The 27,364-nt window shown below is 47.5% G+C and overlaps 1 protein-coding gene across 1 annotated transcript; it reads right to left on the bottom strand.

The window, feature by feature from the left end:
• Positions 1-212: 212 nt before the first annotated feature.
• POMC (proopiomelanocortin) lies at positions 213-8,928 on the bottom strand. Its single transcript, XM_084824824.1, has 4 exons — positions 8,885-8,928; positions 4,112-4,266; positions 2,089-2,777; positions 213-258 (listed from the first exon to the last, which is right to left on the bottom strand). The coding sequence occupies exons 2-4, from the start codon at positions 4,241-4,243 to the stop codon at positions 213-215; spliced, it is 867 nt and encodes a 288-aa protein (XP_084680950.1). The 5' UTR covers positions 4,244-4,266; positions 8,885-8,928.
• Between the last annotated feature and the right edge of the window lie 18,436 nt (positions 8,929-27,364).

Raw genomic sequence — 27,364 nt, 5'->3', positions numbered from 1 at the left:
TTAGAGATGAGGGCATCCGAGAGCCTTCCCAGCCAATTTCGCTTGAGACCTGCCTTTGGGTGCCAAAGGGAGCAAAAGTGGGTGCGTTCTGTAACAAGGCCAAATGCTCATCAAAAGCATCAAGCACTGGAACAGCACCTGGGGTGATCCAGACTGCAAGGCAGAGATGATGGGCACACAAACCCACCCCCCTGCCCCCAGTAAGCAACGGCTCAGTGGGCCTCTGTAATAGCTGGATAGGCCACTAGGTGATGTTGCCTGAAGGGAAGAGCCAACCGAGGGTACAGGATGTGTGGATCCAACACCCACAGCACCCTTCTGCATTCTGGGGGAGGGGGGGGCTGCTCATACAAGAATCCCATTTAATCTCTGGAGAATTAGGAGGATAATCAGCTAGTCTGCCATAGAAGCAGGGTTGGAAGGGGCCTACAAGGCCATCGAGTCCAACCCCCTGCTCAATGCAGGAATCCAGGTCAGAACATCCCTGACAGGTGGCTGCCCAGCCTCGTCTTGAACGCCTCCAGTGTGGCGGAGCCCCCCACCTCCCTAGGTCATGGGTTCCATTGTCGTATTGCTCTAACAGTCAAGAAGTTTTTCCTGATGTTCAGCCGGAATCTGGCGTCCTGTAACTTGAGCCCATTCTTCCATGTCCTGCACTCTGGGATGATCAAGAAGAGATCTTGGCCTTCCTCTCTGGGACCACCTTTCAAGGACTTGAAGAGCTCTATCCTATCTCCCCTCAGTCTTCTCTCCTCAAGGCTAAACATGCCCAGTTCTTTCAGCCTCTTCTCATAGGGCTTTGTGTCCAGTCCCCTGATCATCTTTGTTGCCCTCCTCTGAACTCTCTCCAGCTTGTCTGCATCTTTCTTAAAATGTGGTGGCCAGGGCTGGACACAGTACTCCAGATGAGGCCTAAGCAGTGCTGAGTAGAGGGGAACTAGTACTTCCCGGGATTTGGAAGCTATACTTCTATGAATGCCACCAACATAGCATTTGCCTTTTTTGCAGCCACATCACATTGTTGGCTCATATTCAGTTTGTGATCGACAACAATTCCAAGATTCTTCTTGCTTGTAGTGTTGTTGAGCCACGTATCCCCCATCTTGTAACTGTGCATTTGGTTTCTTTTTCCTAGGTGCCATGTGGACAGTAAGTGGCAGTAAGGTGGAGGGGGTGAGGAAAGAAAAAGAGAAACTGAGGGAGGGATGAAGAAAGTGTGGAAGGATTCGATTCTATCTGGAAAAGGTGATGGGGCTCAGTTCTGCCTGGAAGCCTTCGTCAGTCAACCTGTGCTGTGAAAGACTTCGCGCTACTGCTAGCTGTGCGGGAGTGGGCAGTAGCTATCTATTGGGAGAAAATATACTTTGCGCATGCCCCAAGTCACCCATTTATTGTTGCTTCACATGCTCCGGAGGGTGTGCGACAAGGAGTTCCAGCAAAGCCCTGGTAGTGTCTGTTTAAGGTGAGGGCATCTAAGTGTTTGTGCTTTTGACACTCCTCTAGTTTTTCCACCTCATTATCCCAGTTCTAACTCATCATTCTTTCTTGGATGTTGAGGCCCCTCAAGTTTCCAGCCATACCCCTGCAAGATGCAAAACTCTTAAATGAAGGAAGATGATGAGCACATGGTGCCTCCATGCAGAACCAAAGACACCTCAGAGACCTGTTTAGCTTGCAAAAGATGTATTATCATTAGTATTAGCATTAGTATTTTATATCTTTAATCCTTTCATTTACAGTATTGTACAGCTGGTTTAAAATATGAAAATACTCTACCCCTCTGAAAGATAGCTAGCTCTGCCCCCTTCTCCCTCTTTCCTGCTTTCTTGTACATACACGACAGATGTAAGCTTAAACTTCCACCAACCTCCCAATTATCTGTACATTCAAAACCAGAATGCAAACATTAAAGTGTCTCCTAAGCAGTGAGTTCCTTAGTTATTAATAACTAGAACAATGTAAATAAATGATCTTCATTAACGGTATCTAAATGAAACATGTGCCAGAGAAATCTATATCTGGGGCATTCCTGCACCCTCCCACCCCCCTGCCATGCCTGGGGGGCTTTCAGCCCTGGTCCCCCCTCACCCTGACCCTGACCCTTTCTTATAAGCCGTTTTGATGATGGCATTCTTAAAAAGAGTCACTAGGGGTGTGTGGCTGCGTTCTGGTGTCATGAAGCCACCGTAGCGCTTTTTCTTGGGCGAGGCTGGGGCGTTCCACCGGAAATGGTGCATCCTGTATTCGGCGTTGTCCTTCTTGGCATCTTCTGGCTTCTCCTCGCCATCAGACAGTGTTGCTTCACTGTTCTTCCATTCCTCAGGGGAGCCGAGTTCAGGGTAGTCCATTTCCCAGGAAAGGTCTCTTCTGAACTCCTGTGGATAGGTCTCCGATGACTCTTCTTCCATCTCGGTCGGGTAGACCTTGATGGGCCTCCTCTTGCGGCCCACGGGCTTCCCCCATCGGAAGTGCTCCATCGCGTATGACCTTTTGCCTTCTTGCCTTTCCATGGACTCTTGGTCGCCTCTCGCATCTCCCTCCCAGTGGTCTTGGGCTTGCAAAGAAGCCGGGAAGATGTCTGCAGCAGACTCTCTGGAGAGCTCTTCTCTTTTATGGCCGAAGTCACTGCCGTTGTTGTTGCTCTTGCCAAACTTGTTCCAGCGGAAATGGCTCATGACATACTTCCGAATATTCTCAGACAGCGGCTGCATGTGGCCGTTGCCTGGATACACTGGCAACTCATCGGAGAGGACCAGTCTACAGGCCCTGAGACACTCCTGCAGTGGAGAAAGGGAAGGGGGAAGGGAGACGTTACACTTAGACCACAGCATTCACTTCCAGGTAAAGCTGCTCTCCCTGCCCCGACCCTATTCTGCATTCTCTGGTGTTAGCAACAGCAGCTAGGCTCACCGACAAGCCTGCAAGGCCGGCATTCTTTTGCAGGACAGTTCAAGGAACTGCAATGCCTGAGCTGCTGAGCAGTCCCTGTCTAATTTCATGTCACTCATCAGTAGACCCGTAATTAGTTCATCAATGAGGTGTTGCTTGGAGGTAGGGATTGGCTTGGGAGAGGCCTAGAGCTACAGGCAGTGGCTGGCACCTCCCCAAGGTGGGAATCCTACAAGCCCCCGCCCAACCTTCCAGGCCACGCTCACCACACCTTCCCTTGGCTGCTCCCGTGTCCACGCCAGGGGGTGCTCCGCTCCCAGCTCCAAACAAGGGAAGCCCCTCTTCTCAGCAACAACAGCCAAATCCCCCTCCCCAAGTGGAAAACCAGTCCGCAAGTGCACGGGATCTGCGCGACTCGGAAAAAGCCCGTTCGCTCTGGAATCCACAGGTCAGATTCGTAGAACTCCAAACTCGTTCGAATCCATTGTGGACTTCGCCGACATCCCCAGGCCTCAGTACCTTTGTTCCCTTTACTGCTGGCATTAGAAGATAACTCCCCTTTAAACCAAATTCTGTTTTAGTGGGTCGGGACAGCCCATTTTGTGACATATCACACTGATACATTTCTTAAGCTGGCGCTAGGGGAGAGGATGTGCTGTACTTCGACAGTCATTGAGCAATTTGAATTAATCTATAGTTTCTAGTGTACCAATCCGGTGTTAATGGTTTGCTAAATTATTTCTCTCTTTTTAAAAATAATTATGCTTACTCTGATTCCTTTGTATGCTGACATGTTGTATCTTCCTTGTCTCTGAGTTTTAGTTTGATGTATATACAAAAGCCTGGCTGGCTATTGAGCAATAAACTGGACTGAACTGTTTCCAGACATGGACTGCCAGAAGGCAGCAGCCTTTCATGCTATTTGCCACCACCACCACCCCCGCCCTGCTGCTGGTATTACTCAGAGGCATACTGCCTCTGAACATAGAGGTTCTACGTACCCATGATGGCTGGTATCCCTTCATAGACCTCTCCTGCTCCTCCTTGAATGGGCCAAAAACCCTTATTAAAGACATCTAAACCAGAGGCCATCTTCAGGCAGGGCATTCCATGAGATGATTATAACGTCCTCTGGTCTGTCCTGAATGTATTGCCCAGGTTCTGTGCCTGCCCCACCCAGCTGGAACCATCTGAGATGGACATCAGCGAGGCGTCTGCTTACCTTGACCTCTGCTTCCGTGTCCATGTCCCGACACCAGCCACTGTCCCAGCAATGGCTATGCACCCCGGCCACTGAGTGGATGAGCAGAACACCCAGGATGGGCAGCAGGCTGCTTCGCGGAGCATCCAGCATCTTCAGGGGAAAGCGCAGGGCCTCTGCCGAGACAGAAGCATTGTAGCCGCCCTTTTAAGCACAATAGCAGGAGACTTGGCAGTGGGAAGTGGCCAAGAGCGTGAGCTGCAGGAGTCCAGGCCCACAACTCAGCTCAGCTCTCACCTCACTCACTGGCCCGAGTCACACTCGTCTTCATGAGTTTGTATTCTAAGGATGTAAACTGCATTCTAAGGAAAGTACTACTAACTGGCCTTAGAAGTGCTGCCTCAAAGGCTGTGGAAATGGGACCTGCTTCAAACACTAAATGTGGCATATAAACGCTTAACACCTCCAGCATCAGGGGATGGCACACTGGGGCAGACGCTGTTGCCCCGGCAGTCCAGAAAAGCCAGCTGCTGCCTGGAACACTCATTCTCCCCCCCCCAAAAAAAGGGGGGGAGCTGTTCTTTGCCATCTGTTTGCCTGCCCTCTCCCACCCACGGAGGAGGCGGTGATGGCGGCTTCTGGAGACCCTTGTCCTGCCACTTGCGGTCTTGCCCAGCCAGTGAGGAGGGGGCCCTGCCACCATGTCAGGAAGGGAACCACTGCAGGCGCTTTGCCCAAGTCCCCCATCCAAGGCTGCAGAAGTTTTCATGGGCCAGCCAGGACCAGCCAATGCTCTATAAGTGAGTACTTTTAATTGTCAGGAATAAAAATGTGGCATTAGATGCAGGGTTTTTACCCTGAAATGCAGGCTATAAATCTAAATACTAACAATAACAATAACAACAACAATAATAATATATCCACAACCACCCTGTATGTTCTAGGGGAAAGGGCTGGCTGCAGAGGCAAACGTCTCCTCATCCCAGTGTCTTAATTGTGAACTGCAGCTGCTGATTCAGTAGGAGCCAAGTAAAGGGCGAAATTGACTGGTCCCACCACTGGACACTTCTGGTCTAGTCAATTCCACATCCAAAAGGAGAAAGGAAGAGAATGGTCTTCAGCAGTAGCAGAGAGCTTGAAAGGTAGCCATACAGGTGCCAACCAGCTGCCCACAGGAAACCCACAAGCAGGACACGAGTGCAACAGCACCTGCCCACCCATGTTCCCCAGCAACTGGTGTACATAGGCTCACTGGTACTGGAGGTGGCACAGAGCCATCAAGATTAGTAGCCATGGAAAGCCTTTTCCTCCAGGAATGTGTTTTAAAGCTGGTGGCCATCACTACATCCTGTGGTAGCGAATTCTAGGGATGTATGAAAATTCCTCTACGGATCTCGGGGAGGCCGAATGCCAGCACATTCGGCCCCCCAAAATCGGTGGCGGAACGGCCCGCCCCCCCCGCCCCCCGGGACGAGACTTACCTTGGATGGATCTTCCTGGCGGCGGCAGCCATTTCCAGTTGTTTTTTTTTTTTTTTAAACGTGATAGGCTACGTAAATGTTTACATAGCCTATCACGGCTGACTTAAAAAAAAAAATTAAAAAAATGTGCGTACGCAAATGGCAGCAGCCATGGCCGCCGCCATTTGCGTTCCTTATTTTGGCACGTCTTAGTCTACGGCGAAAATAAGGGGAACGCAAATAGCATAGCATCTACGCTATTTGCGTTCCCCTTATTTTTGCTGTCTTAGTCTACGTAAATGTTTACGTAGACTAAGACATGCCCAAATAAGGAACGCAAATGGCAGCGGCCATGGCTGCCGCCATTTGCGTACGCGCATTTTAATTTTTTTTAAAGTAAGCCATGATAGGCTACGTAAACATTTACGTAGCCTATCACGGCTGACTGCAGGGACGCAAACGGCAGCAGCTACAGCCGCCGCCATTTGCATCCCTGCTAGCCAGCGGCCAGATGTCCGGCTGCTGGCAGAGCCGGCCGGCGGCTCCGCAGAATCCCTGCGAAGCACAGCCAGCCAGCCAGGATTCTGGGGGGGGGGAGGAACGGAGCGCCTCCCCCCCCGGTGAGGATTCCGGGGGGAGGGACGGAACACCGCCCCCCCAACCATAAACAGAATCCATGAAAGGTAAGTGCCTTTCGTACATCGCTAGCAAATTCCATAGCTTAACTACGTTCTGTGTGAAGGAGCCCTTCCTTTGATCTGTCCTGGATCTCCCACCACTCAGCTTCATGGGATGACCCTGGGTTCTAGTATTTTGAGAGAGGGAGAAAAATGTCTCCCTATCCACATTCTGCACACCATGCATTATTTTGTAGACCTCTATCCTGTCTCCCCTGACCCTCCCCTTTTCCAAGCTCAACAATTTTTTCCCAGCTGTTGTAACCTTCCCTCATAGGGGCGATGCTGAAGCCCCTTGATTCTTTTAGTTGCCCTTTTCTGCACTTCCAGCTCTACAATATCTTTTTTTTAGGTGTGATGGCCAGATTCTTCCTGCAGGAGAACAGTTCAGGCAGAGTGGCCCTTCCTTCCCCGACAGGGGAAGAACATCAAGGCATACATGCCGCAAACCAAGGATTTAAAGAAGGTAGGTTGCAGTATGGAATTAATGTGGGGTAGTGGTGTATGTTTCTTTTATATAATGAAGAGCGAGGAACAGAGGGTTGTATACTGCGCTAGTCCTACGCAGAGTAGACCCACTGAAATGAGTAAGGTTTACGTTAGTTAAAACTAACGTAACGCCCATGGGCTAACGTTGGCTATTACCCAGGGAAGGCCGCTTTCTACCAGATCAGACCCTTGGTCCATGTAGACCAGTGTGGACTACGATACCGAAGCAGCACTCTGGTTAATGGACAAGACCGCAAGTGTCCTGTGCAACTGGAGAGAAATGCCATCTAGTCCACCATCATTAGCGAATGCATGTTCGATGTAGGTCTGGAACTGACGGAGACCTCTGGGCCTCTTGGCTGCAGTCAGATACCAGGTTGGGACTCGGGAATAAATGAGCCGGCAAAAAGGCAAAAAGTGGACAGGAGAAGAGAAGAAAACAGATGGGAAAGACGTGTGGCACTGGGGAGGCTGCGGAACATGTACGCAAAGGGTGCGAATACTTCCCTGAGTGGCCAGGCATTGCATCCAGCTCTATACCGGCCCTCTTCCAGTGAGAGACGGACCTGCCATGGGGCAAGGGGAGTGGCCACAGGCGGCGGACCACGGGTGCCCTTAAGAGAGGCAGGCAGGTTTGACCCAAGGACGTGATCCACCAGGGAATCCTCCTGTGCAAGCCCCATTGAGCACAGTGGTGCTCTTGCACAGTCCCTATTCATTTCAGCATCTGGGTGGATTGTGCCCAATGGGCACAATCCACCCAGATTGAATTAAGAATTAATGGAATTAATTCTTCCATTAATTAGTGGAAGAAGGGATCCCATTTAACTTTCCCTCCCCAGACACTACCATGTCTCAGACTAGCCCTGCGCCAGGCCAGGGCCAGGTCCACCTCTCCTCCTCCTCCCAGTCTATCTGCACCACGTTATCCTGCTGCATCTCTGTGTTCAGAACCTTTACATCTCTGATCTCAGACACTGTATTTCCCAGTGGAAATACATCCCCATGAAGTGACACTGGGGCTGGAGTCTGACATCCAGGAGAATGGATTTCCTTGGGACTGCTATGGAGCAGCCCTCCTCTGCTCTCCATTTGCCTCAAAAGCTTGCATCCTGTTTCCTCGGGGAATTGGAACCTTTCCCATAGGTCTTGCATCTCTGTTTTCTCCCACTTGCATACCTGCTGTGGGAGTGACTGTGTACTTCCTCAGAACAACATAGGTATCATTATAAACATTTGCACATACCAGCCATAAGAATTAAAAGTTGTATTTTAAAAGAAATGCCTTTCCCCTCCAGCATCTCATATCCTTAAAAGCAGATGTGAAGCTGGGAGGATGGACGGGAAGGGAGAGCTGTTATAATGAGGCATAAATGAGTTTTGTCCCCTAGAAGCTGTATCATTGCAAATCAACGTCTCTAGGAAAGTATGCATTCCTGCCCTCTTAAATTCCAAATTAATTGATCCACACTAACCACTACTTCAGGTATTGCAGATCCGCAACTATTGATGTGGGGGGGAAGTAATCGCTCCTACCCAGTGGTTGAGTAACGAGGGAATATCCGCCTTTTAAACACACTGATTGAGTGTACAAAAGGAGTCTGTGAAGACATACAATAACATGGATATACTCTTGTACATCTCCCTTTCAGTTGAATGGAAAGTGTGCAAGAGAACATCCGGTGAATCAGGACCATTGAAAATGCGTGCTACTAAATAACAGAAAGTTAGAGCTGGGGAGAAACTCAATGGGCCACACTCATCTTTGACTCCTCCATGAAAAGATACTTCACACCCTACTTAGATTCCTCTTCCGCTGCCACACTGCTTGGGGTTTTTCCCCTTCCCAATGTTTGACTTCCATCTTCATCCCTGTGCTTTAAATTGCATGGCTCCTTGACCTACAATGAGGGGGAGAAAAGGTGACCAAAGACTTTCTCCTGCAATCCTTTACAATATCATCCCTCCTTGACCCCCACCTCAAATCTTCCCTGTTCTCCTTCAAGGCTGTTTTTAAAATAACATTTAAAACTCCATGAAAAAGAAGAAAAGAAAATGCACCTGGCAAAGAAGAGAGGCTTGGAATGGAGTATTGCCTGCCTGTCTCTTGCAAAAGAGAATCTGAAGAGTTCAGATGCAGCAGAAGAGAAAGCAGCAAGCCTTCTTACCTGTTGCTGTGATGCGTGATCCTGAATGTTTCTCTCTCTGTCTCTCTCTTCCTGTCAGCATCTGCAAGGTTGCAGCTGAAACCCCTTTTTATACCACCCCAGCACGTCTTTAGAGCCAAAGCAACCTTCCGGACAGACCTTTTGAAGCAACAGCAAAAGGGGAGGTGTCCAGAAAGCTTCCAGGTGCACAAGAGCTGGAGAGATTAGCAGACTCTTGCCAAAAAGGGGGTATTTGTGTGAATCCACACCCAACAGCAATTTGAGGTGGGAGGGGGGTTAGCACCCCTATGTGAAGAGGGCTGCCAGGTGACGCCAAGGGGAGTTTCATTGTAGCCTCTTAATTGTGCCTGCAGATCAGGAGATGGCAGGTGATCTTTTAAAAAATATATTAGAAACCAGATAGCTTTTGGCAATAAAGGCATATTGATTCGTTTGGGCTTGTCATGCTATTGCATGCATATTGTACACATCTGTTAGGTGCTGTTGTAATCTTTTCCCCAGATTACACTTGGTGGAGTTTCTTTGTTCACCTCGGCAGAACAAAACATTTGCCACTGGTGGTCCATATGGACACACCCATAGAGCGCATGGTCAGACATGTTTGACCACGTATGTCTGCTACAGGGGCTCCAGGCCTCTCAGTCTTTTAGGCACCCTTGACCTGAACTCAGCATTGTAAGACGTCCTGCTCTCAAACCCCTGGTTTTTACCGCATGTCTCTGTTTTTGTGGTTATGGTGGCAACCATACGTAAGGATTGCTCAAGACCACTGGGGGCTCACCAAACTAATAGTGGGAACATGTTCTGGCATCCATCTTTTTTTTCTTACAGAGTGTCCAATGGTTAGTTTGAATGACTCCAGCTCTCTGAGATGCAACCACATTTTGCCTAACATAACATTCGAGCCAAATTTGGGGGTTCCCAAATTTTGAGAGAAGCAAAAAGAAGAGAGAGAGAGAGACAGAGACAGAGACAGAGACAGAGAGAGTTTCAATAAGACCAGTGAAATATTTTCAGGGGTTCTGCACATCAACTAAATTGCCACTGAATCTCACCCAAGGCAAAATTCGTAAGATGAATTTAAAATGTCCTGCTCAGGCAAAACATCTGAGGAATGTCATAGGACTCTCAAAGAGGTTTTTTAAGATTAGTGAAACTTCTCAGCATGTGTGCGTGTATAGGCAGGAAGGGAGACCACACACCGCTGCATGAAAAAGCAGTTCTATAAAAATACCGCAGAAAAGACAGTCTTCACTTCCACAAATCGTTACATTATGCTCTACATGTTACATTAGTCCAACCTTCCCCAACCTCATGCCCTTCAGAACATTTGGACTACAACTCCCAGCATTCTTTACCATTGGGCATGCAAGCAGGGGCTGCTAGGAATTGGTCCTGAACATCTGGAGGACACCAGGTTGGGGAAAGGCTGCATTAGCCACACTTTTTTAAAAAGGGATTCTTCAGTTGGTTCCAATGTATGACTCCAATTCCATGAGAAGCAACCACATTTCGCCTAATATGACGTTTGAGCCAAATTTGGAAGTTCCTGAATTTTGAGGGAAGCAAAAGAGACAGACAGAGAGAGAGAGAGAGAGAGAGAGAGATTCAATAAGCCTAGCAAAATCCCTCTGGGAGTTTTGCACTTTAGCTAAATCGCCACTGAATCTCACCCCAATCTGAACATGCTCCCAATCCAGATCAGGGCCTCACACTAGTTTCCTCTCCTCCCCTGGCTGTTCTTTTCCTCCAAAGGTGGTGTTCGCTTTAAACACTAGGTTTAACCTCGCTGAGGTTTAGACTTCTGGCGGCCTTTCCCCTCTGCAAGGGTGGGGGACCTATTAAAATGGTCCGCCCCCGGAGATTAATGGATTCCGATGGATTCCAGAGGGCTCTGGGGGATTTTCCTGCTGGTATGGCTGGTGCTCCTGTCGAAGCCCAGGTCGCTCTGTGGAATGCAGAGATGACTCGGGCGGTTGACACGATCGCGCCCAAGCGCCCTCTCCCTCTGAGCAGAGCCCGGCCAGCTCCTTGGTATACACCCGAGCTGAGGGCAATGAAGCAAGAGGGGAGACAGCTAGAACGCAGGTGGAGGAAAACTCGTGCCGAGTCTGACCGAACACAGGTAAGAGCCCACTATCGAGCCTACTCTGTGGCGGTGAGGGTGGCAAAGAGACAGTTCTTTTCCACCAGCATTGCATCTTCTCAGTGTCGTCCAGCGGAGCTTTTCCGAGTGGTTCGCGGCCTGTTACATTCTGGGCCAGGGAGAGAGATGGTGGAACCCTCGGTAGCACGGTGTGACGAGTTTGCACGGCACTTTGAGGATAAAGTCGCTCAGATTCGTCATGAATTGGACACCACCATTAATGCAGTTCCATTGGTAGAGGCGTTCAGAGCACCGTCTGGTCCAGTTTTATTGGATGAGTTTCAGTTACTGAGGCCTAAGGATGCGGTCAAGGTGCTTGGCCAAGTCCGATCGACCACTTGTGTGCTTGACCCTTGCCCTTCATGGCTTATTAAATCAAATAAGGATACAACGAGGATACAACGGTGAGGAGGAGGATAATGTAAGCCGCCTTGAGTTCCTTGCGAGAGGGAGAAAGGCGGGGTATAAATGCAATAAATAAATAAATAAACAAGGAGGGGTTGTCCGGCTGGGTCCAGGAGGTTGTAAATTCCTCCTTGAGAGAGGGAGTGGTGCCTGCTGCTTTAAAAGAGGCAGTAATTAGACCACTCCTGAAAAAGCCTAACCTGGACCCAGAGGATGTTAACAATTATAGGCCAGTGGCCAACATCCCCTTCCTGGGCAAGGTGCTTGAGCGGGTGGTTGTAGGACAGCTCCAGGCACTCTTGAATGAAACGGACTATCTAGATCCATTTCAATCGGGCTTCAGGCCTGGTTTTGGAACGGAAACTGCCTTGGTCGCCCTGTGGGATGACCTCTGCCGGGAGAGGGACAGGGGGAGTGCGACCCTGTTGATTCTCCTGGACCTCTCAGCGGCTTTCGATACCATCGACCATGGTATCCTTCTGGATAGGTTGTCTGGGTTGGGAGTTGGAGGGACTGCACTACAGTGGTTCCGCTCCTACTTGGATGGCCGATTCCAGAAGGTGGTGCTGGGGGATTATTGCTCTGTGCCATGGCAATTGTGCCATGGGGTTCCACAGGGCTCTATTCTATCCCCCATGCTGTTTAACATCTACATGAAACCGCTGGGGGAGGTTATCCGGAGGTGTGGGCTGAGGTGCCATCAATATGCGGATGACACCCAGCTCTACCTCTCTTTCTCATCAAAACCAGGTGAGGCAGTGGCTGTTCTGAACCAGTGCCTGGGCACGGTAATGGACTGGATGAGGGCTAATAAACTGAAACTCAATCCAGACAAGACGGAGGTACTGTTAGTGGGTGGTTCGTCTGCCCGGCTAGGTGATATTCAACCTGTTCTGGAGGGGGTTGCACTCCCCCTAAAGGATCAGGTTTGTAGTTTGGGGGTGCTCCTGGATCCAGAACTGTCACTTGAGGCACAGGTGAACTCAGTGGCATGGAGCACTTTTTATCAGCTTAGGCTGGTGTACCAACTACGCCCTTATCTGGACAGAGGTAGCCTAGCTACAGTTCTCCATGCTCTGAGAACTTCTCGTCTGGATTACTGCAATGCGTTATACGTGGGGCTGCCTTTGAAAACGGTCCGGAAACTTCAGCTGGTCCAAAATAGGGCAGCAAGATTGTTAACAGGGACTGGCCTGCGAGCTCATATTACGCCAGTACTTTTCCAGCTGCACTGGCTGCCAGTCCATTTCCGGGCCCGATTCAAAGTGCTGGTGTTAACATTCAAAGCCCTTAATGGCTTGGGGCCAGGTTACCTGAAGGTTCGCCTCCTCCCATATGTGCCTGCCCGGACCTTAAGATCATCCTCAGCGGCCCTTCTCCGTGAGCCCCTGCCAAAGGAAGTGACGCGGGTGGCTACTAGGAGGAGGGCTTTTTCTGTTGCGGCACCCCGGCTCTGGAATGAGCTCCCTAGTGAGGTTCGCCTGGCGCCTACATTGTACTCCTTTCGGCGCCAGGTGAAGACCTTTTTATTTTCCCAGGCATTTTAGCTTTCTAAATTTTTATCTTTGCTGTTTTAAATCTGTATTTTAAACTCCTGCACTGCTGCTAGGTTTTATTGTGGTTGTATTGTTATATTGTGGTTTTAATATTCTATATATTTTAAATTGTTTTATTGTGTGTTGTTTGGTTTTAGTTTTTGTGAACCGCCCAGAGAGCTTCGGCTATTGGGCGGTATAGAAATGAAATAAATAAATAAATAAATACCTTCCAGGGCAAGGAGAGGCTGGAGAAAGGGGAGGTTCAGCAGGAAACTGGTCCAGCAGCCTGACCTGGATCAGCAGTCTTGAGGCTGCTTTTTTTCTGCAAAGCAGAAATGCCTGGGTTAAGCCTGCTTTTTATGTAATGTGTGATTTGGCCCTGATTCTGTGGGTCAGAGTGACTGGGAAGCAGGAACCACACAAGGCAAAATAAAGGAAACAGGTCAACAGTTCTGCACTGGAGATCTGTTCAAAAGAGAGGCTTTTAAAAAAATGGGGGGAAATCAGCAAGTCAGGGCCGCAAACATCCCCGCCCCCTTTCAAAAGAGGCTTGTGCTCCGATATCAGTGGGTCAGTGAATCCGCTCCAGGTTTCAACCACAACCAGTCAGAACTCTAAAGGAGCTATTCAAGTTGTGGGGCACCTCTACAGCTGCTAACCTGGGGAGCTCCTTTAGAGTTCTGACTGCTTCTGACTGAAACCTGCAGTGGATTCACCGCCCCACTGACATCAGAGCCACCAGCCTCCACTGACCCCTTGACAAGTTGCTCCAAGGAAGCCCTGCTTATACTTCTCCCAACGAGGGAAGTTATGGCAGTAAAGCAGAGGATCAGCCCCAATGGTGATGGTCAGGCTGTCAGAATTAACCTGGCAAATGGCAGGAAAGGAGTCTGGCTTAAATGATGTCAGTGAATGGCTTGCTCATATCATCCTTTTGTTAATGTTTGGGGCACCACCCGGCCTCGGTGAACCACCTTTAGGGCCACCCCCTCCCTCCAGAGTTCAGTGGGCCAGAGTGCCCGCTCTTCCAGTGAATAAATGAGACACAAAAGCACCAAAGCCTGGCTGGGTCGTTGCCTGTTATCGCCCCCTCCCCCACAAAAACCCTTTGGGATGACGGGGAATATCGAAACAGAATGCCAGTCTTGTGCTTAACTGTCACTGTGATCTCTGCCCAGCTCACATAGCCTCCCTTGGGGAGTTCAGGCCTGTGGCAACATTCATCAGTGCTCTGGGCTGTCTCCCATTTCAGCAGCCAGAACCATCCTGGGGGCTTCTTTCCTTTGACAGAGGGGCCATTCCGGTGGTCTTTATGGGCCCAATCAGAGGCTGAAGCCGGCCCCTGAATTTCCCCTTTAAAGACTCCTTCGTCAGCACCAAGTCACTCCAAGGCCTCAATTGTTGCAGCAAATCAGTTTACTGAGGATGAAGAGCCACATTGACGGAGGAATTCGCGCCGTTCATGCCGAGATGGAATGGCTCACTTAGGCCAGATGGTGCGCACATTGGGCAGCGCCGTCCCCCCGCCCCCGTTTTCCCTTTTCTCATCACATGGCCTCCCCCCCCACTCTCTGGTTCCCTCTGTTCCTAAACTTCGAGCAGAGCGGACTCCCTTCCGCCACTGCGGGAGTTACTTTCGCTCCCTTTGTTGTGCTGATGCCAATGCTGTCCACTGATTTTGCCTCCTCCTGCCCAGTGCGGTTTGTCTGGTCGCTTGAGTCAACCTGAGCTCAGCAAATACATACGCTAATGCATAGTGCTATTTCATTATTATATAGATATAGATATATAGAAAGGAAATAAGTAATTACAGCTTTCCCCCACCTCTGCCAGCTGGAAGAGAAACTGCACTGGGGCAATTAAAAGAGGCAATTCAAGGGGCAATTAATAGGCTATTCCTCACTACTCCCCACCCCACCACCACCAATCCAGGCCCAAAGGGGCTTGTGCCTACAAGGAGGAAGCATTCAATTAACATTGCTGGCAGGGCTTTGCTGGCAGGACATCCTTGTGAGAAAAGATTGCAGGAACTTTGCTGAATAAGATAGCACTATATTAACTGCTCATTGGAAGGACAGATACTGAAGCTGAAGCTCCAATATTTTGGCCACCTAATGCGAAGAGAAAACTCCCTGGAAAAGACCCTGATGCTGGGAAAGACTGAAGGCAAAAGGAGAAGGGGACGGCAGAGGATGAGATGGCTAGATAGCATCACCGATGCAATGAATATGGACTTGAGCGCGCTCCGGGAGAGAGCGCAGGACAGGAAGGCCTGGCGTGCTGTGGTCCATGGGGTCACGAAGAGTCGGACGCGACTGAACGACTGAACCATTAACTGCTTGAGGAGAGCCTATATTTCAGTTCATTTCCAACTCGTTGCAGAAAAGCAATGCCTCAGCAGCACTAAAAAAAACCCCTCTGGAATGGGAACAACCCAAATAGAATTCAACTGCAGATTCCATGAAAAACTTTATGTGTATCAGATAAGGAAAACAAGTGGATAACTTACTTTCCGGAAGATTTTTTTGTGGGTTGATGTTCTGAAACAGCAGATTACATTTATTTTATTATTTTATTATTTATTTATTTATTTGATTAGGGTGCACTCATGGTGGCATGCAAAAACAATTCAAAACAGATTAAATCAGTAAAACACATTAAAATACAATAAAAACACAACAACTCCAGAATAAAACAGCACCCAACCTACAGACCCCATTCCAGGCCAAAGGCCCTCTTGAATAAAGTGGTCTTTGCCTGCTAGCAGAAGGACAGAAGAGAGGGAATGAACTAAGCTTCCCTTGGGAGGGAATTCCACCAGCCTGGGAGCAGCCACCAAAAAGGCCCTGTCTTGCGTCGCCTCTGATGGTGGCAGTGGTCAGTGTTCAGTCACATACTTCATTAACTCATTATGATAACTTTTAAGGATGTTCTAATCATCTTTGCATGTAAACAAAACTGAATGAGTATTAATATTTAAGCTTTATTTATAATGTTTAAAGTTTCCTTGTAGCATTTCATGATGTCATTCGATTTTTTTAAAAGTAAAACAACCAATAGCACTTTTCATCAAAGCCAGCAAAAGCAGCAGGAAAAAACAGAGCTACTAAGAATGAATAACAACAACAACAATATTGCAGGTTGGGAAGATTGCCCTCAGAAGAAAGATATACCCATCTCTTGATCATTTTCATTGCCCATGTGTGCGTGCATATGTGGCATCTTTTTGTGAGATTTGTTGCATAGGTAAAAACAAAAGGAAAATGTGCATTTTGAAGTCAAGGGTTTCTAAACTTATTTGGTAGGACACATCAGGCCCTGGATTCCATGGAAGCAGTCTTTTCATTTCTCTTTGCTCTGTGATTCAAAGCCATTGAGTCCAACCCCCTGCTCAATGCAGGAAATGTAGAACTAGAGAATCCTCAATATCCGGCCTCTGCTTGAAAATCTCCAGTGCGGGAGAGCCCATAACCATCCCTCCAGGTAATAGGTTCCATTGTTGAACTGCTCTTGCCATCAAGATGTTTCTCCTAACGTTCATCCAAGATCTAATACCTCTCCCCAAGCCCCATGAGATCTAGTCTTGCCATCTGGCACACATTCCCCTTCAGTGAGACTTCCTAAAACAAGGTTATTGGCAACTGACGTTGACTTTCCAACAACAGTGAGCTTGTTAGAGCAAAGCCGTTTGCAAACTTGGAAAAATCTCTGCTCAGTTGCAGGTTCAATTAAGATAATGTTGCTAGTCCTGACTGCTGGATTGATTGGCACGGCCATTTTACAGGCCAGACATGGTGGGCTGTTATGATGCAGTCCTCAAATAAAGTGAAGCATGTAAATATACACAAGCTACAATGAAGTTTAGGGGGATACATTTGTTTCAGTCAAAGTGCTCCGTCTAAGTCTTATTTCCACTGAAAAGAACAGTTCCATCTAGCCCAGCATTGTTTCCTCTAACTGGCAGCCACTTTCCAGGGAATCAGGCATGGATCTCCCACATTACCTCCTACCTAATCTTTTAAGCTGGCAATATCAGCCCATAAAGAAAGTATTCTACTAGTGGGCTGTATTGACTGTTATTTGGATAGCATTAAACAATGTCATGCATTCTTTTCCATATGGGATAATTAAGCATGTTTTGAAGACAGCAGATATAACGCCAGATACCAGCTCACTCAGAGGCTTAGTGAGGGCAGCTCGCCAGGCAGAATAGCACTGTTCAGCTTCTCATTGGCCCGGTGCCTGCAGCCTAACATAGTAAACCACATTTAGTCGACCAGTGCTTTTGAAGGGGAAGGAGAAAATCAGAGACCTGTGACACTGACAGGAGCATAGCAGCTTTTGAGAAGGAACACTCCATCCATGAGAACTTCGACTTTCAGCAATACCCCCTTACAGATCTACAACCTTTCTTGACTTGCTGCAGTGTAGGCTACAGGGGGAAAGGGACTTTTCCCAGACATATCAAATAGTTTGGACACTGGCTCATTTTTAGCTTTCCTGCAATGAACTAGGTTGCATGTACCTCATTTCCTTTCTTTGAAATTTAAAAGGTATCTTTCTTTAACTATGAATTATTGTAGTGGGGGGTGGGGAAACAAAACGCTCTGACTTCTTATGTCAGATTGGTCAACTAAGTCATGTACACAAAACTGGCCTCAAAATTAGATGTCTGGGAAAGAAATCTGTGCTTCGCCAATCTTAAGAGACAAACAAAATGCAGAGACGAGGGTGGAGAACAACAGTGGCCTTTATTCTGCTTTCCGGTACAATCCCCATCAAGAGCTACTTTAGATGTTACTATATTCCTAAACAGAGATTGTCAGGGAGAGTTTCATGGAAGCAGGTAGCAATGGGGGGGAAATTTGTTTGGTCTGTATTTTAATACAACCTGACTTAATTTGCCCCTTTAGAACACATACGTGACCTGGAATGTATTTGTCCTTCTGTTTTTCCACTTTGGATTTTGCAATGCTGTTCTCTTATTTAAAAAAATGATGTGTACAAAAATACATACTTTAGGAGAAATTGTGTCTAAAACAGCATATAGCCAGGGAAACTGCTTGCAAAAAAGTGCATGTATTAGGGAAAATGTATACATAACGCATACAAATTTTCATGCAGATTTACACTGCAAATTGATGCAGAAATGAGATGGAACAAACTTGAGCTTGAAAAAAAAATATGTAGAAAGCTAAATAAATGGATTTGTCCATATGGGATGCAGAATTTTGAAAGCCTTATTTTTTTTTTAATTGAATTTGTCACCCATTTCATAGCTTTGATGTGTGATTTGCATGCATGATTTATCCCTGTCCTATAAGACGATAAATATGTACACATGAGTCTAATCACCACCACTCACAGAGAGAGAGAGAGAGAGAGAGAGTTTGTTGAATGGCCACTGATGTTGTAAATAATAATAATAGCCGTTAAGGTAATCCTAGGCATCATGCAGGTCAGTGCTGCTAGCTTTATAAGTGAAGACGGGGCTGTTTTTAGTATTTGTTTCCACTGGTGAGGGGGTAGTTGAGCAGATGGGCGCACATAACGAGTCCAGCGCAACCAAAATTTGCCACCATAAGTTCCCTCTTTTTTTGCCATCCTGATACAAGTGTGTTATCTGAGGTGAGGGACAGGATGATGCCCCTGCATGCCAGATGGACCGGCAGTGGACTCTTCGCTAACAGGGGTGGTGGGACGGCGTCCTCCACCGTGTAATAATGTGGGAGGACTGCTGGATTCGGCCTGAACAGCCTGTGCTCCCAGGGAGGAACCAGGCAGTGGCTGAGAGCAACGCTCGGGGCCTGAGGAGAGAGAGGCCACAGCCTGAGAGAGCTCGGTGGGAAAGGATTTGTTTAAATAAAACTTAGGTGTGTTTGGAAGACAGAGTCTGTGTGTGGTGCAGACCACCAACTTTGAAATATGGTGGCACTGGTGACTGAATCCTAGACAGAGGAAGAATAACAAAACTGTGAGGGGGGAGCCAAAATGGAGGGCCCGCAGGCGCCACCAAGCACATTACACCTGCAAGCTCAGAATTCAGCTCAGGCACGGAAAACCTGGAAAGAGGAGTTCAGTCTAGATGTGGTCATTGCAATGGCAGATAAAGAGGGGTCTGTGAAAATGACAGTTTCTATATTTGAATGGAAAAACAGGGAGAGAAATAAGTGAAACTTTCTAGATCTGAACTAGTGTTTTTTATTGGTATTGAATGCTGATAACTGCCGGGCACATTATGCATTCCGTATGCCGCTTTTCTAGGGTTATTTCCTGCTTTTTATTCCGTATTATCCAAAATGCCACAACAGATGTCATTGTGTGTGCTACAAAGGATAGATGTGCAAGAGGGATACATCGTCACCGTGGTGGGATCGCTCGCATCGATATGGCCTGAGGTGTAGATCTGTGTGCAACTTTCTCCAAGCACAGCATGCTTGGCTACAACAATGGGCTGTTGTGATGCCTGCTCCTGTGCGCTTAACAGCAGCTTGACCTGGTGACATGAGCATATTGCCCAGGTAGTGACAAGCTTCAGCAGTTGAATTCTGCACAGAAACAGGCCAGGCCTGTGTGTGTGTGTGTGTGTGTGTGTGTGTGTAAGGTCTCAGGGTCACTTCCTGGCCTGTCTCTACTTAAAACAATCTCAGCCTATTTTCCTGCAACAGCCTCCCACAACTGGGGTCCTCCAGATGTGTTGGACTAGTAGGACTACACATCCCCAGCAGGCATGGCAATGGGTGATGGGAGGTGTAGTCCAACATATCTGGAGGTGGCAGCAGAGATTTGTGGGATTGGGGGGCAGGATCAGCGGCTAATCTTTTTATTTATTATTATATTATTATTTATTTCATTTGTATACCACGCCAGAGCCGAAGCTCTCTGGGCACTTTTAGGGACAATTACCCACTGGTCCTGCCATGCAGAGTGTGTGGCGCTGAGCGTTTCTTGGGGGAAGAGTTTGGCCTTCCAACCCACGGGTGTTTGGCCACCATCATCCTGATCTCAGCACCCCGCCTCAGCACCCACAAAGGCTGCAGCTAGCAGGGGGATCCGGGCGTCTATGGCCACATGCTGTTCTTGGACATTTGCGCAGGTGATTGCAGGGCCTGGATTAGTCCGCCGTGTCATCGCAGTCTTTCAGCTGAAGGGCAATGCTGATTTGAAGGACACGCACCTCGGTGCCAGTGAGCGCCACGCTCAGGTGTTACATTTGATGCCTGCAATTCAGTCCCGGCAGGTGCAGAATGACTCAAAGAGAAGACGGGAGCAATGGAAAAAACATGAAGGTGTGTGCCGTTGGCAAGCTGACACCCAAACATCCTTGCTGTATAGCCATCCGTGACTATACACACCCTCCAGTATCATGGAGAGGCAAGTTTTGTGTTCTCAGCATGGCTGGCTGGGAAATGCAGGGAGTTGTGAGACTTTTTTCTGTCTCAACATGCATAGGAGTGCGCCCTAACTAATGGTGCAGTCGTATGCATGTCTACTCAGAAGTAAGCTCCATGCAGTTCAATTGGGCTTACTTCCATGTGAGCATGTATAGAATTGCAGCCTAGCTAACTAACTAATGACCCTTTGAGACTGAAGTTCTTTGGGTGGTGTACAGGTAAACGAAGAACATGAAATACAAAATCACATCTAAGCAATGATACTCAAATCACACAAAAATAAAATAGCACAAAATAAAAACATCAACAAGCTTTGCTATTTCAATGGAAGCAGGAGAGGACGACATTGTGCATCCACATGCATGCACTGATAGACTGATTCTATTTAAAACATGTGTATCCCTCTTTGAGGCATATATTGGCTTTCAAAGCAGCCAACACAATAATGGAGAAAGGCAATTTAAATCATTTAACAAAACCAAAAAGCAGCAATGAAAAGGCCAGCCATTAGGGTAACCATTTATGTATCACCAGCCAAGAGGACAAAAGAGGGTACAGATTTGCATATAGCTTGCAGCTGATCATTTATACAGATACATGGAAATTTAGAAACAGCGACGCCAATTTAAATAGAAATGCAATACATCTGACCGAAGTGGGGAAGACCGTGACCAGTGGCCACAGGTGTGCCACTGCTCCCTCTGCTGTGCATGTACTAAGTGTTGATGGGCGACTCCAAGGCCACACCTGCCCCCAAGTCAGTGGGCCAGTTGGCAAATCACGCTAAGCCACCCTGAGAATAAACTGCGGAGGGTTTGCTGCTCACTGAACAACCCATGTTAATCCCAACAGACAACCGGGTACATGGTGGCTTGGGGTGGCTTCTTTCCCCACACTCCTCCAGCCTGCTCCCTGCACATGTCCCAGTGTCCTTTGCACAGCAATCTTTTTCATAGCCTTGTCCCTATAGTGGCAAACTTTCCTCCCCCCATCCCTCTGATCGCTACCCCTTTTCAGAGCACTTACTTCGATTGCACCCTTTTTCTTTTTTTTCTTTTTTTCAGTGCTTCAGAAGTATGCAAATGGTTTCATAATTTTTAAAAGCATTTTATTTTTCTGTTGTTCACAAGCGCGCAGATTCACCTATGCACTATGTACAGTCTGCACTAGTATAGTGGCTTTGTCAGTTTCCTTGAGTATTACCTATTCCACTTAGTTGCTTCCATGGACAGCTTTGGGAGTTCGTTGTCAAGGGAAGCGCCAAAGTGGAGTAGGCAATATACCAAGAAGAGCCCTGCTGGGTCAGACCAAGGGTCCATTTCCTCCAGAATTTTGTTCCTACAGCAGCCAACCAGCTGCCAGTGGGAGAACCACAAGCAGGACATGAGAGCAACAGCGCCCTCCCACCCATGGTCCCCAGCAACTGGAGTACATAGACATACTGCCTCTGATATAGGATGTAGCATAATGCCATCAAGACTAGTAGCCATGGAATGACTTCTCCTCCAGGAATTTGTCCAACCCCCGTTTAAAGCTATCCAAATGGGTGGCCATCACTACATCTTGTGGAAGTGAATGCACTGTGTGAAGGACTTGAATTTCCCACCAATCAGCTTCATGGGATGAACCCCAGTTTCTTTTATTATGAGAGCAGGAGAAAAATGTCTTCCTATCTACTTTTTTCACACCATGCCTAATTGTGTACAGTTCTATCATGTCTCCCCTAACTTGCATTTTTCTAAAGTAAACAGCCCAAAACATTGCAACCTTTTCTCCTAGGGGAGTTGCTCCAGCCCAGTGATCTTTTTTTATTATCATTTTGCATCTTCTCCAGCTCCACAATATCTTTTTTTGAGGTGAGGTGAGCACAGACATATACAGCATTCCAACTGTGGTCGCACCATGGAGCTGTAGAAGGGCAGTACGATGTTGGCAGTTTTATTTTCGATTTATTTCCTAATGATCCGCATCCACCTTTTTCACAACAGTCTCACACTGGGGCCAGGAAATTGTATCTTGTTGAGGGTGCTGACATCTTTGGGACCTCACGCAGAACTACAGCTGTCAGGGACCCCTGCAGAGCGAGAATGAATATTAAACCAGTTAATATTTAAAGGAATTAAAGGAATTTAAAGGAATTAAGATTGGTGGACAGAGAACTTGGCCCACCTTTTGCGAAATCCACAGGGCAAGGAAAACTCTCCCAAAGGGAATATTTGGTTGGTGAGAGGAGAATTGCAAGGGCTCTCTTCAATTCTCTCTGCCCCCACCCATCAATGCTGACTGTGGGATGATGGGAGTTCATTTATTTATTCATTCGTTACATTTCTATACCATCCAATAGCTGAAACTCTCTGGGTGGTTCACAACAGTTAAAACCATAAAATACAACTTGATAAAATATGATATAAAAGTAGGGACATCCATTGCTGGGAAATCTGGCCCTTTGGGGGCGTGCCAGATTTCTGTGGTGCCCCAAGTCAGCTTGCATTTGGGACCTGCACTGTGGGTTTTCCCTGAAATCCAGGAACTGTTTCTGTTTTTAAAAAAATTGTGTAAATTTTCACCAATTGCTGCCACAATTTATGGAATTTGCACAAAACACAACTGTAATTTGTGCAAATTGTGGCAGAAAATTATGCAAATTATGGCTGAAATTTGCAGAAATTGCACAAATTGCCACTGCAATTGGTACAAATTTCTATTTAACCAAAATGAAAATAAACCCGGAATATCCATGAACTGGCCTGACTCTATGCAGATCATGGGGAAAATGAGCCAAAGTCCAGTGGGGCTGAGCTGATGAAAGCATGACAAGCGCCACCCACTGGACAGATTCCTCCAACATCCCTATGTAAAGATTTAAAAGCTTAAAACTATAGTAGAAAATAAAAGTAATAACCAAATAGAACCTGGCAGCAGTGCAAAGATTTAAAACAAACTGAAGGACCAAAATGCCTGGGAAAATAAGTAGGCCTTAAAATGTTTTAGCCCAGCACATCTGGAGGGCAACAAGTCTGGGAAAGGCTGTGCTACATGATGACACAGTGTCATTCCCAGGGGTATTCCTGGGGGAAAGAGAGATGTCCTGCCGCCACCCCAGCCCCCTCCATTGGCCTCCCCCACCGCAACTGCAGACACCTGCAAACAAAACCTCAGGCAAAGGATCAGCACCAAGACCTCTTTATTTTGGAGTGATTGTGTTAGTTACAAAGCCCACCTCCCAGTCAGTTCTTATACCCAGGGTGCCTGGCTGCCTATATGCTACCGGGGCACGTTTAAGGTATTGGTACTTGTTTACAATGCTCTAAGCAACTCAGGACCAGAGATCGCCTGACCCCAACCAGGCTGCTCAGTTGCTGCACTCATCAGGAGATGCCCTCCTGGTGGTACCCAAGATGCCAGAGAACTGGTCCATCACAGCTCCGGGTAGGACCTTGACTGCCATAGCACCCGCTCTCTGGAACTCCCCGCCACTACAAATTAGGCAGGCTCTGACCCTTCTGGGCTTTCGGCACCTCCTGGAAACATCTCTTTTCCAGCAGGCCTTTCCAGGAAGGTAATCATGTCCTCTGTATGAAGACTGGGGGGTGGGGGGGTGCACATTTCTTTAATGTAGGCAATTCATAAATGTCATGAAATACATACATACATACATACCTCTTTGAGACCAGCAGAGTTGGTGGCCAGATCTACACCTTGTGTCATATCGATATGGTCCCATCGTGATGATGCTATATCCCTCTCGAGCATTCACACCTCGTAGCACACACGACGACTTCTGTTGCAGTATTGTGGATAATATAGAATAAAAACTGGGAGATACCCCTAGAAAAGTGGTATACAGAATACATAATGTGCCCCAACAGTTGTCCGTGCGCTTCAGTTCTGATCCAAACCACTTGTGTCGGTCTAGCTGGTCTCTGACAAACCCCTGAAGAAGAGAGGGGTGTGTGGGGGGAGGGGGTTTGTGTTGCATTGTTGTTGTTTAATTCCAACAGCAATGCAACCATTGCCAACATACCAGGAGACAGACATTGTCATGCATCCAGGCCTGCTCAGTCTGGGCGCAGCAAAATCCAGCGGTCTGTTGTTGCAGAACAATGCACAGGAAGCTCGAAATGCAGCTGTGACGTCTTACAGATGAGGGGTGAGACTGCAGCCTTGTGCCTCCCGGCTCATGCACAGCAAAAAGGCATTCCAGGAGACGGGGGCCTGTCGTCTCCCCGGTCTGCAGTGACGAACATTGTCACCCACTTTGGCACGGAAGGGATGCGCTCCACCCACTGAGCGGTGCCACTTCTCAGTCCACAGACTGAGTCAGACATCAGTCCGTCTACCCACCACTGCCCACGGTATCTAGCATTAGCTTTTAAAGGCCTTGGGCAGAGAGAGGCCTTTTCCCAGCCCTGCTAGCCAAAGTCTTTTGCGCTGGAGACAGAGGAGGCTGGTGGCTCTGATGTCAGGGGGCTGCTGAATCTGCTCTGGGTTTCAGTCAGAACCAGTCAGAACTCCAAAGAAGATCTCCAAGGTGCCCCATACTTTGGACAGCTCACTTATAGTTCTGACTGGTTCTGGCTGAAAGCTGGAGCAGGTTCACACACACCCTGTCATCGGGGACACCAGCCATGGAGTTGAACAGCCATGACATCATTGTATGGGTGAGGGGATCACTGATTGGCTGGGATCATGTAGCCATCTAGAAGGGAAAGGATGCCTTGGTGTGTTTTTTAATTGTGCCAAACATCCTGCTGACTGATGAGCAAACAGAGCCGTTACAAACAAGACAGGTATTTCTGAGGCTTTGGGGAAACATTCTAAGAAGATTCCTCTCGCACTGAAAATGTCTACCTGCAAAAATGTGGTATAGGGGCCCTTTTCTCAGCCCCGGTCCAGATTCCTCATGCCTGTGGGCATGATTTAATCAGTAGCTCTGAAAACAAATTTATCCTGGATCCTAAAAATGCTGAGATATTTGAAATATTTTCTAGGACTCTTCCTTTGTACCTGGTCAGGGGAACCCCATCTGATGAAAGTAACATATAAAGTCATCCCATATTTCCCCCTAAATTAATTTTTTTATTATTACGTTGATAACCTGCCTTTTTTCCTCTTGCAAGGAATCCAAGGCGGCGTACATAAGCCTCCTCCTCTCCATTTTATCCTCACAACAACAACCCTGTGAGGTAGGCTGGGCTGAGAGTCTATGACTGTCCCAAAGTCACCCAAGGAGCTTCTGTGGCCGAGTGGGGACTAGAACCCGGATCTCCCGGCTCCCAGTCCAACACTCTCGCCACTACACCGCACTGGCTCTCGGTTGGAGATTCTGAAAGATGTTACTGTCTTTCCCTTGTGCAGCTTGGCTTTCTTACTGAATAATCTGCAGAGCTCAGTTTGGACAGTGAGAGGGCTGGAACACAAGATTACCACATTCTTTCAATGGGAGGCCCTGACCTTTAATCTCAGGCGCATGGGTGGCATGCTGTGGTTAAACAGTGGAGAAAGCAGCATTTTGCAAATGCTCAGAGGCACTCTTCATTATAATTAATTTGCATGTTCCAAAGGCAAGTTCTGATCATTCAGAGCTCTGAATATCCCTTGGCCTGCAGCAATGTCTGTTTCATACATTCCCATGCAACCGGTTTCGATTATCTGTCTCGTAACGGCATGTAAAATGCTAGTCTCCACTTCAGAATGATGTTTGCTTATCCATCCATTCTCTGCTTTGAACAGGATGTTCCAGTAAGTCACCCACTTCATTTTGATCTGCAGGAAAGCAGGTTAAGGTAGACGTGTTTGCGGTCAATGGGACCTCATTTCTGAAAGGTGGCACAGTGCTAAGAGGCTTGCTCCATTTATAGGCCTAGAACCTACTCAGAAGATTGTTGCAATTAAAGCAGGCTGTTGTCTGTGTGCTGCTTGCTTGAGTGGCCTGGGGCAGGCCGGACAATAAAAGAGAATCTACACCTTTTGGGGGCTTTGTAACAATGGAAAGAAAGAAAGAAAGAAAGAAAGAAAGAAAGAAAGAAAGAAAGAAAGAAAGGAAGGAAGGAAGGAAGGAAGGAAGGAAGAGAAAGGTACTAGTAGGACGCTGGTTGTGTTCAAGTAATTAATTTGGACCCCTTACATATATGTATTTATTGATGGATGCAGTGGAGGCTGGTTTCAGTCAGAACCAGCCAGAACTCTAAAGGAGCTATCCAAGGTGCTGAATCCTATCCCCCAAATGGTTTCAGCACCTTGGATAGTTCCTTTACCGGCCTGACAGATTTTACTGAAACCCAGAATGGAATCACTGCCCCACTGACATTGGAGCCACCAGCCTCCACTGGATGGATATTCGTCCCTATTTTTCTATATCTGTCAGTCCAAAGCAACTAAGAAAAAAATACAATACAAAATCAACTGCCGCATTTAAAACGAAGGACCTAAAACAAATCTAAAAATATTAGCATTAAACATGTCCAATTAAGAATAATAATTGTCAATATGGCTACCACAAGACTAAATACATTTTATGCAATTACATACTGATTAAATTTGAATATCTTTGCATCTCTCCACCAGGCTCTGGTGCCCATCCCGGGCACACCTTCTGTGTTATTATATGTCAAACTGCTCTTACCATCATGAAGTTCCTCCTAATGTTCAACCAAAATCTACCCTCCCATAGCTTAAGCCCATGAGAGCTCATCCTGCCCTCAGGGGCAGCTGAGAAAACGTCTTTGCCCTCTTCTGTCAGGTCTTTGGAGAGCGCTCTCATGTCCCCCCTCAGTCATCTCTTCTCCAGGCTAAACATACCCAGTTCCTTCAATCTTTCCTCAAAGGCCGGGTGCGAGGGACAGCAACTAATTCTCAGTGAAGTCTCCATAACCTGTTGATGTTTTGCCCACAGCCAGTGACTGGCAGACGCTGAAAGGAGTCTCAGCAAGCGAACACTGCAAGCTTTCTACTTTGGGACAAAAAAGGTTAAGGCTGCAATTCTATGCATGTTTAA

This window comes from Heloderma suspectum, chromosome 1 (assembly GCF_057233095.1).
Source record: "Heloderma suspectum isolate Gila_16-S chromosome 1, 16-S_ref, whole genome shotgun sequence".
In the NCBI taxonomy this organism is placed as follows: Eukaryota; Metazoa; Chordata; class Lepidosauria; order Squamata; family Helodermatidae; genus Heloderma; species Heloderma suspectum.
This window is presented reverse-complemented; position numbering and strand designations above follow the sequence as displayed.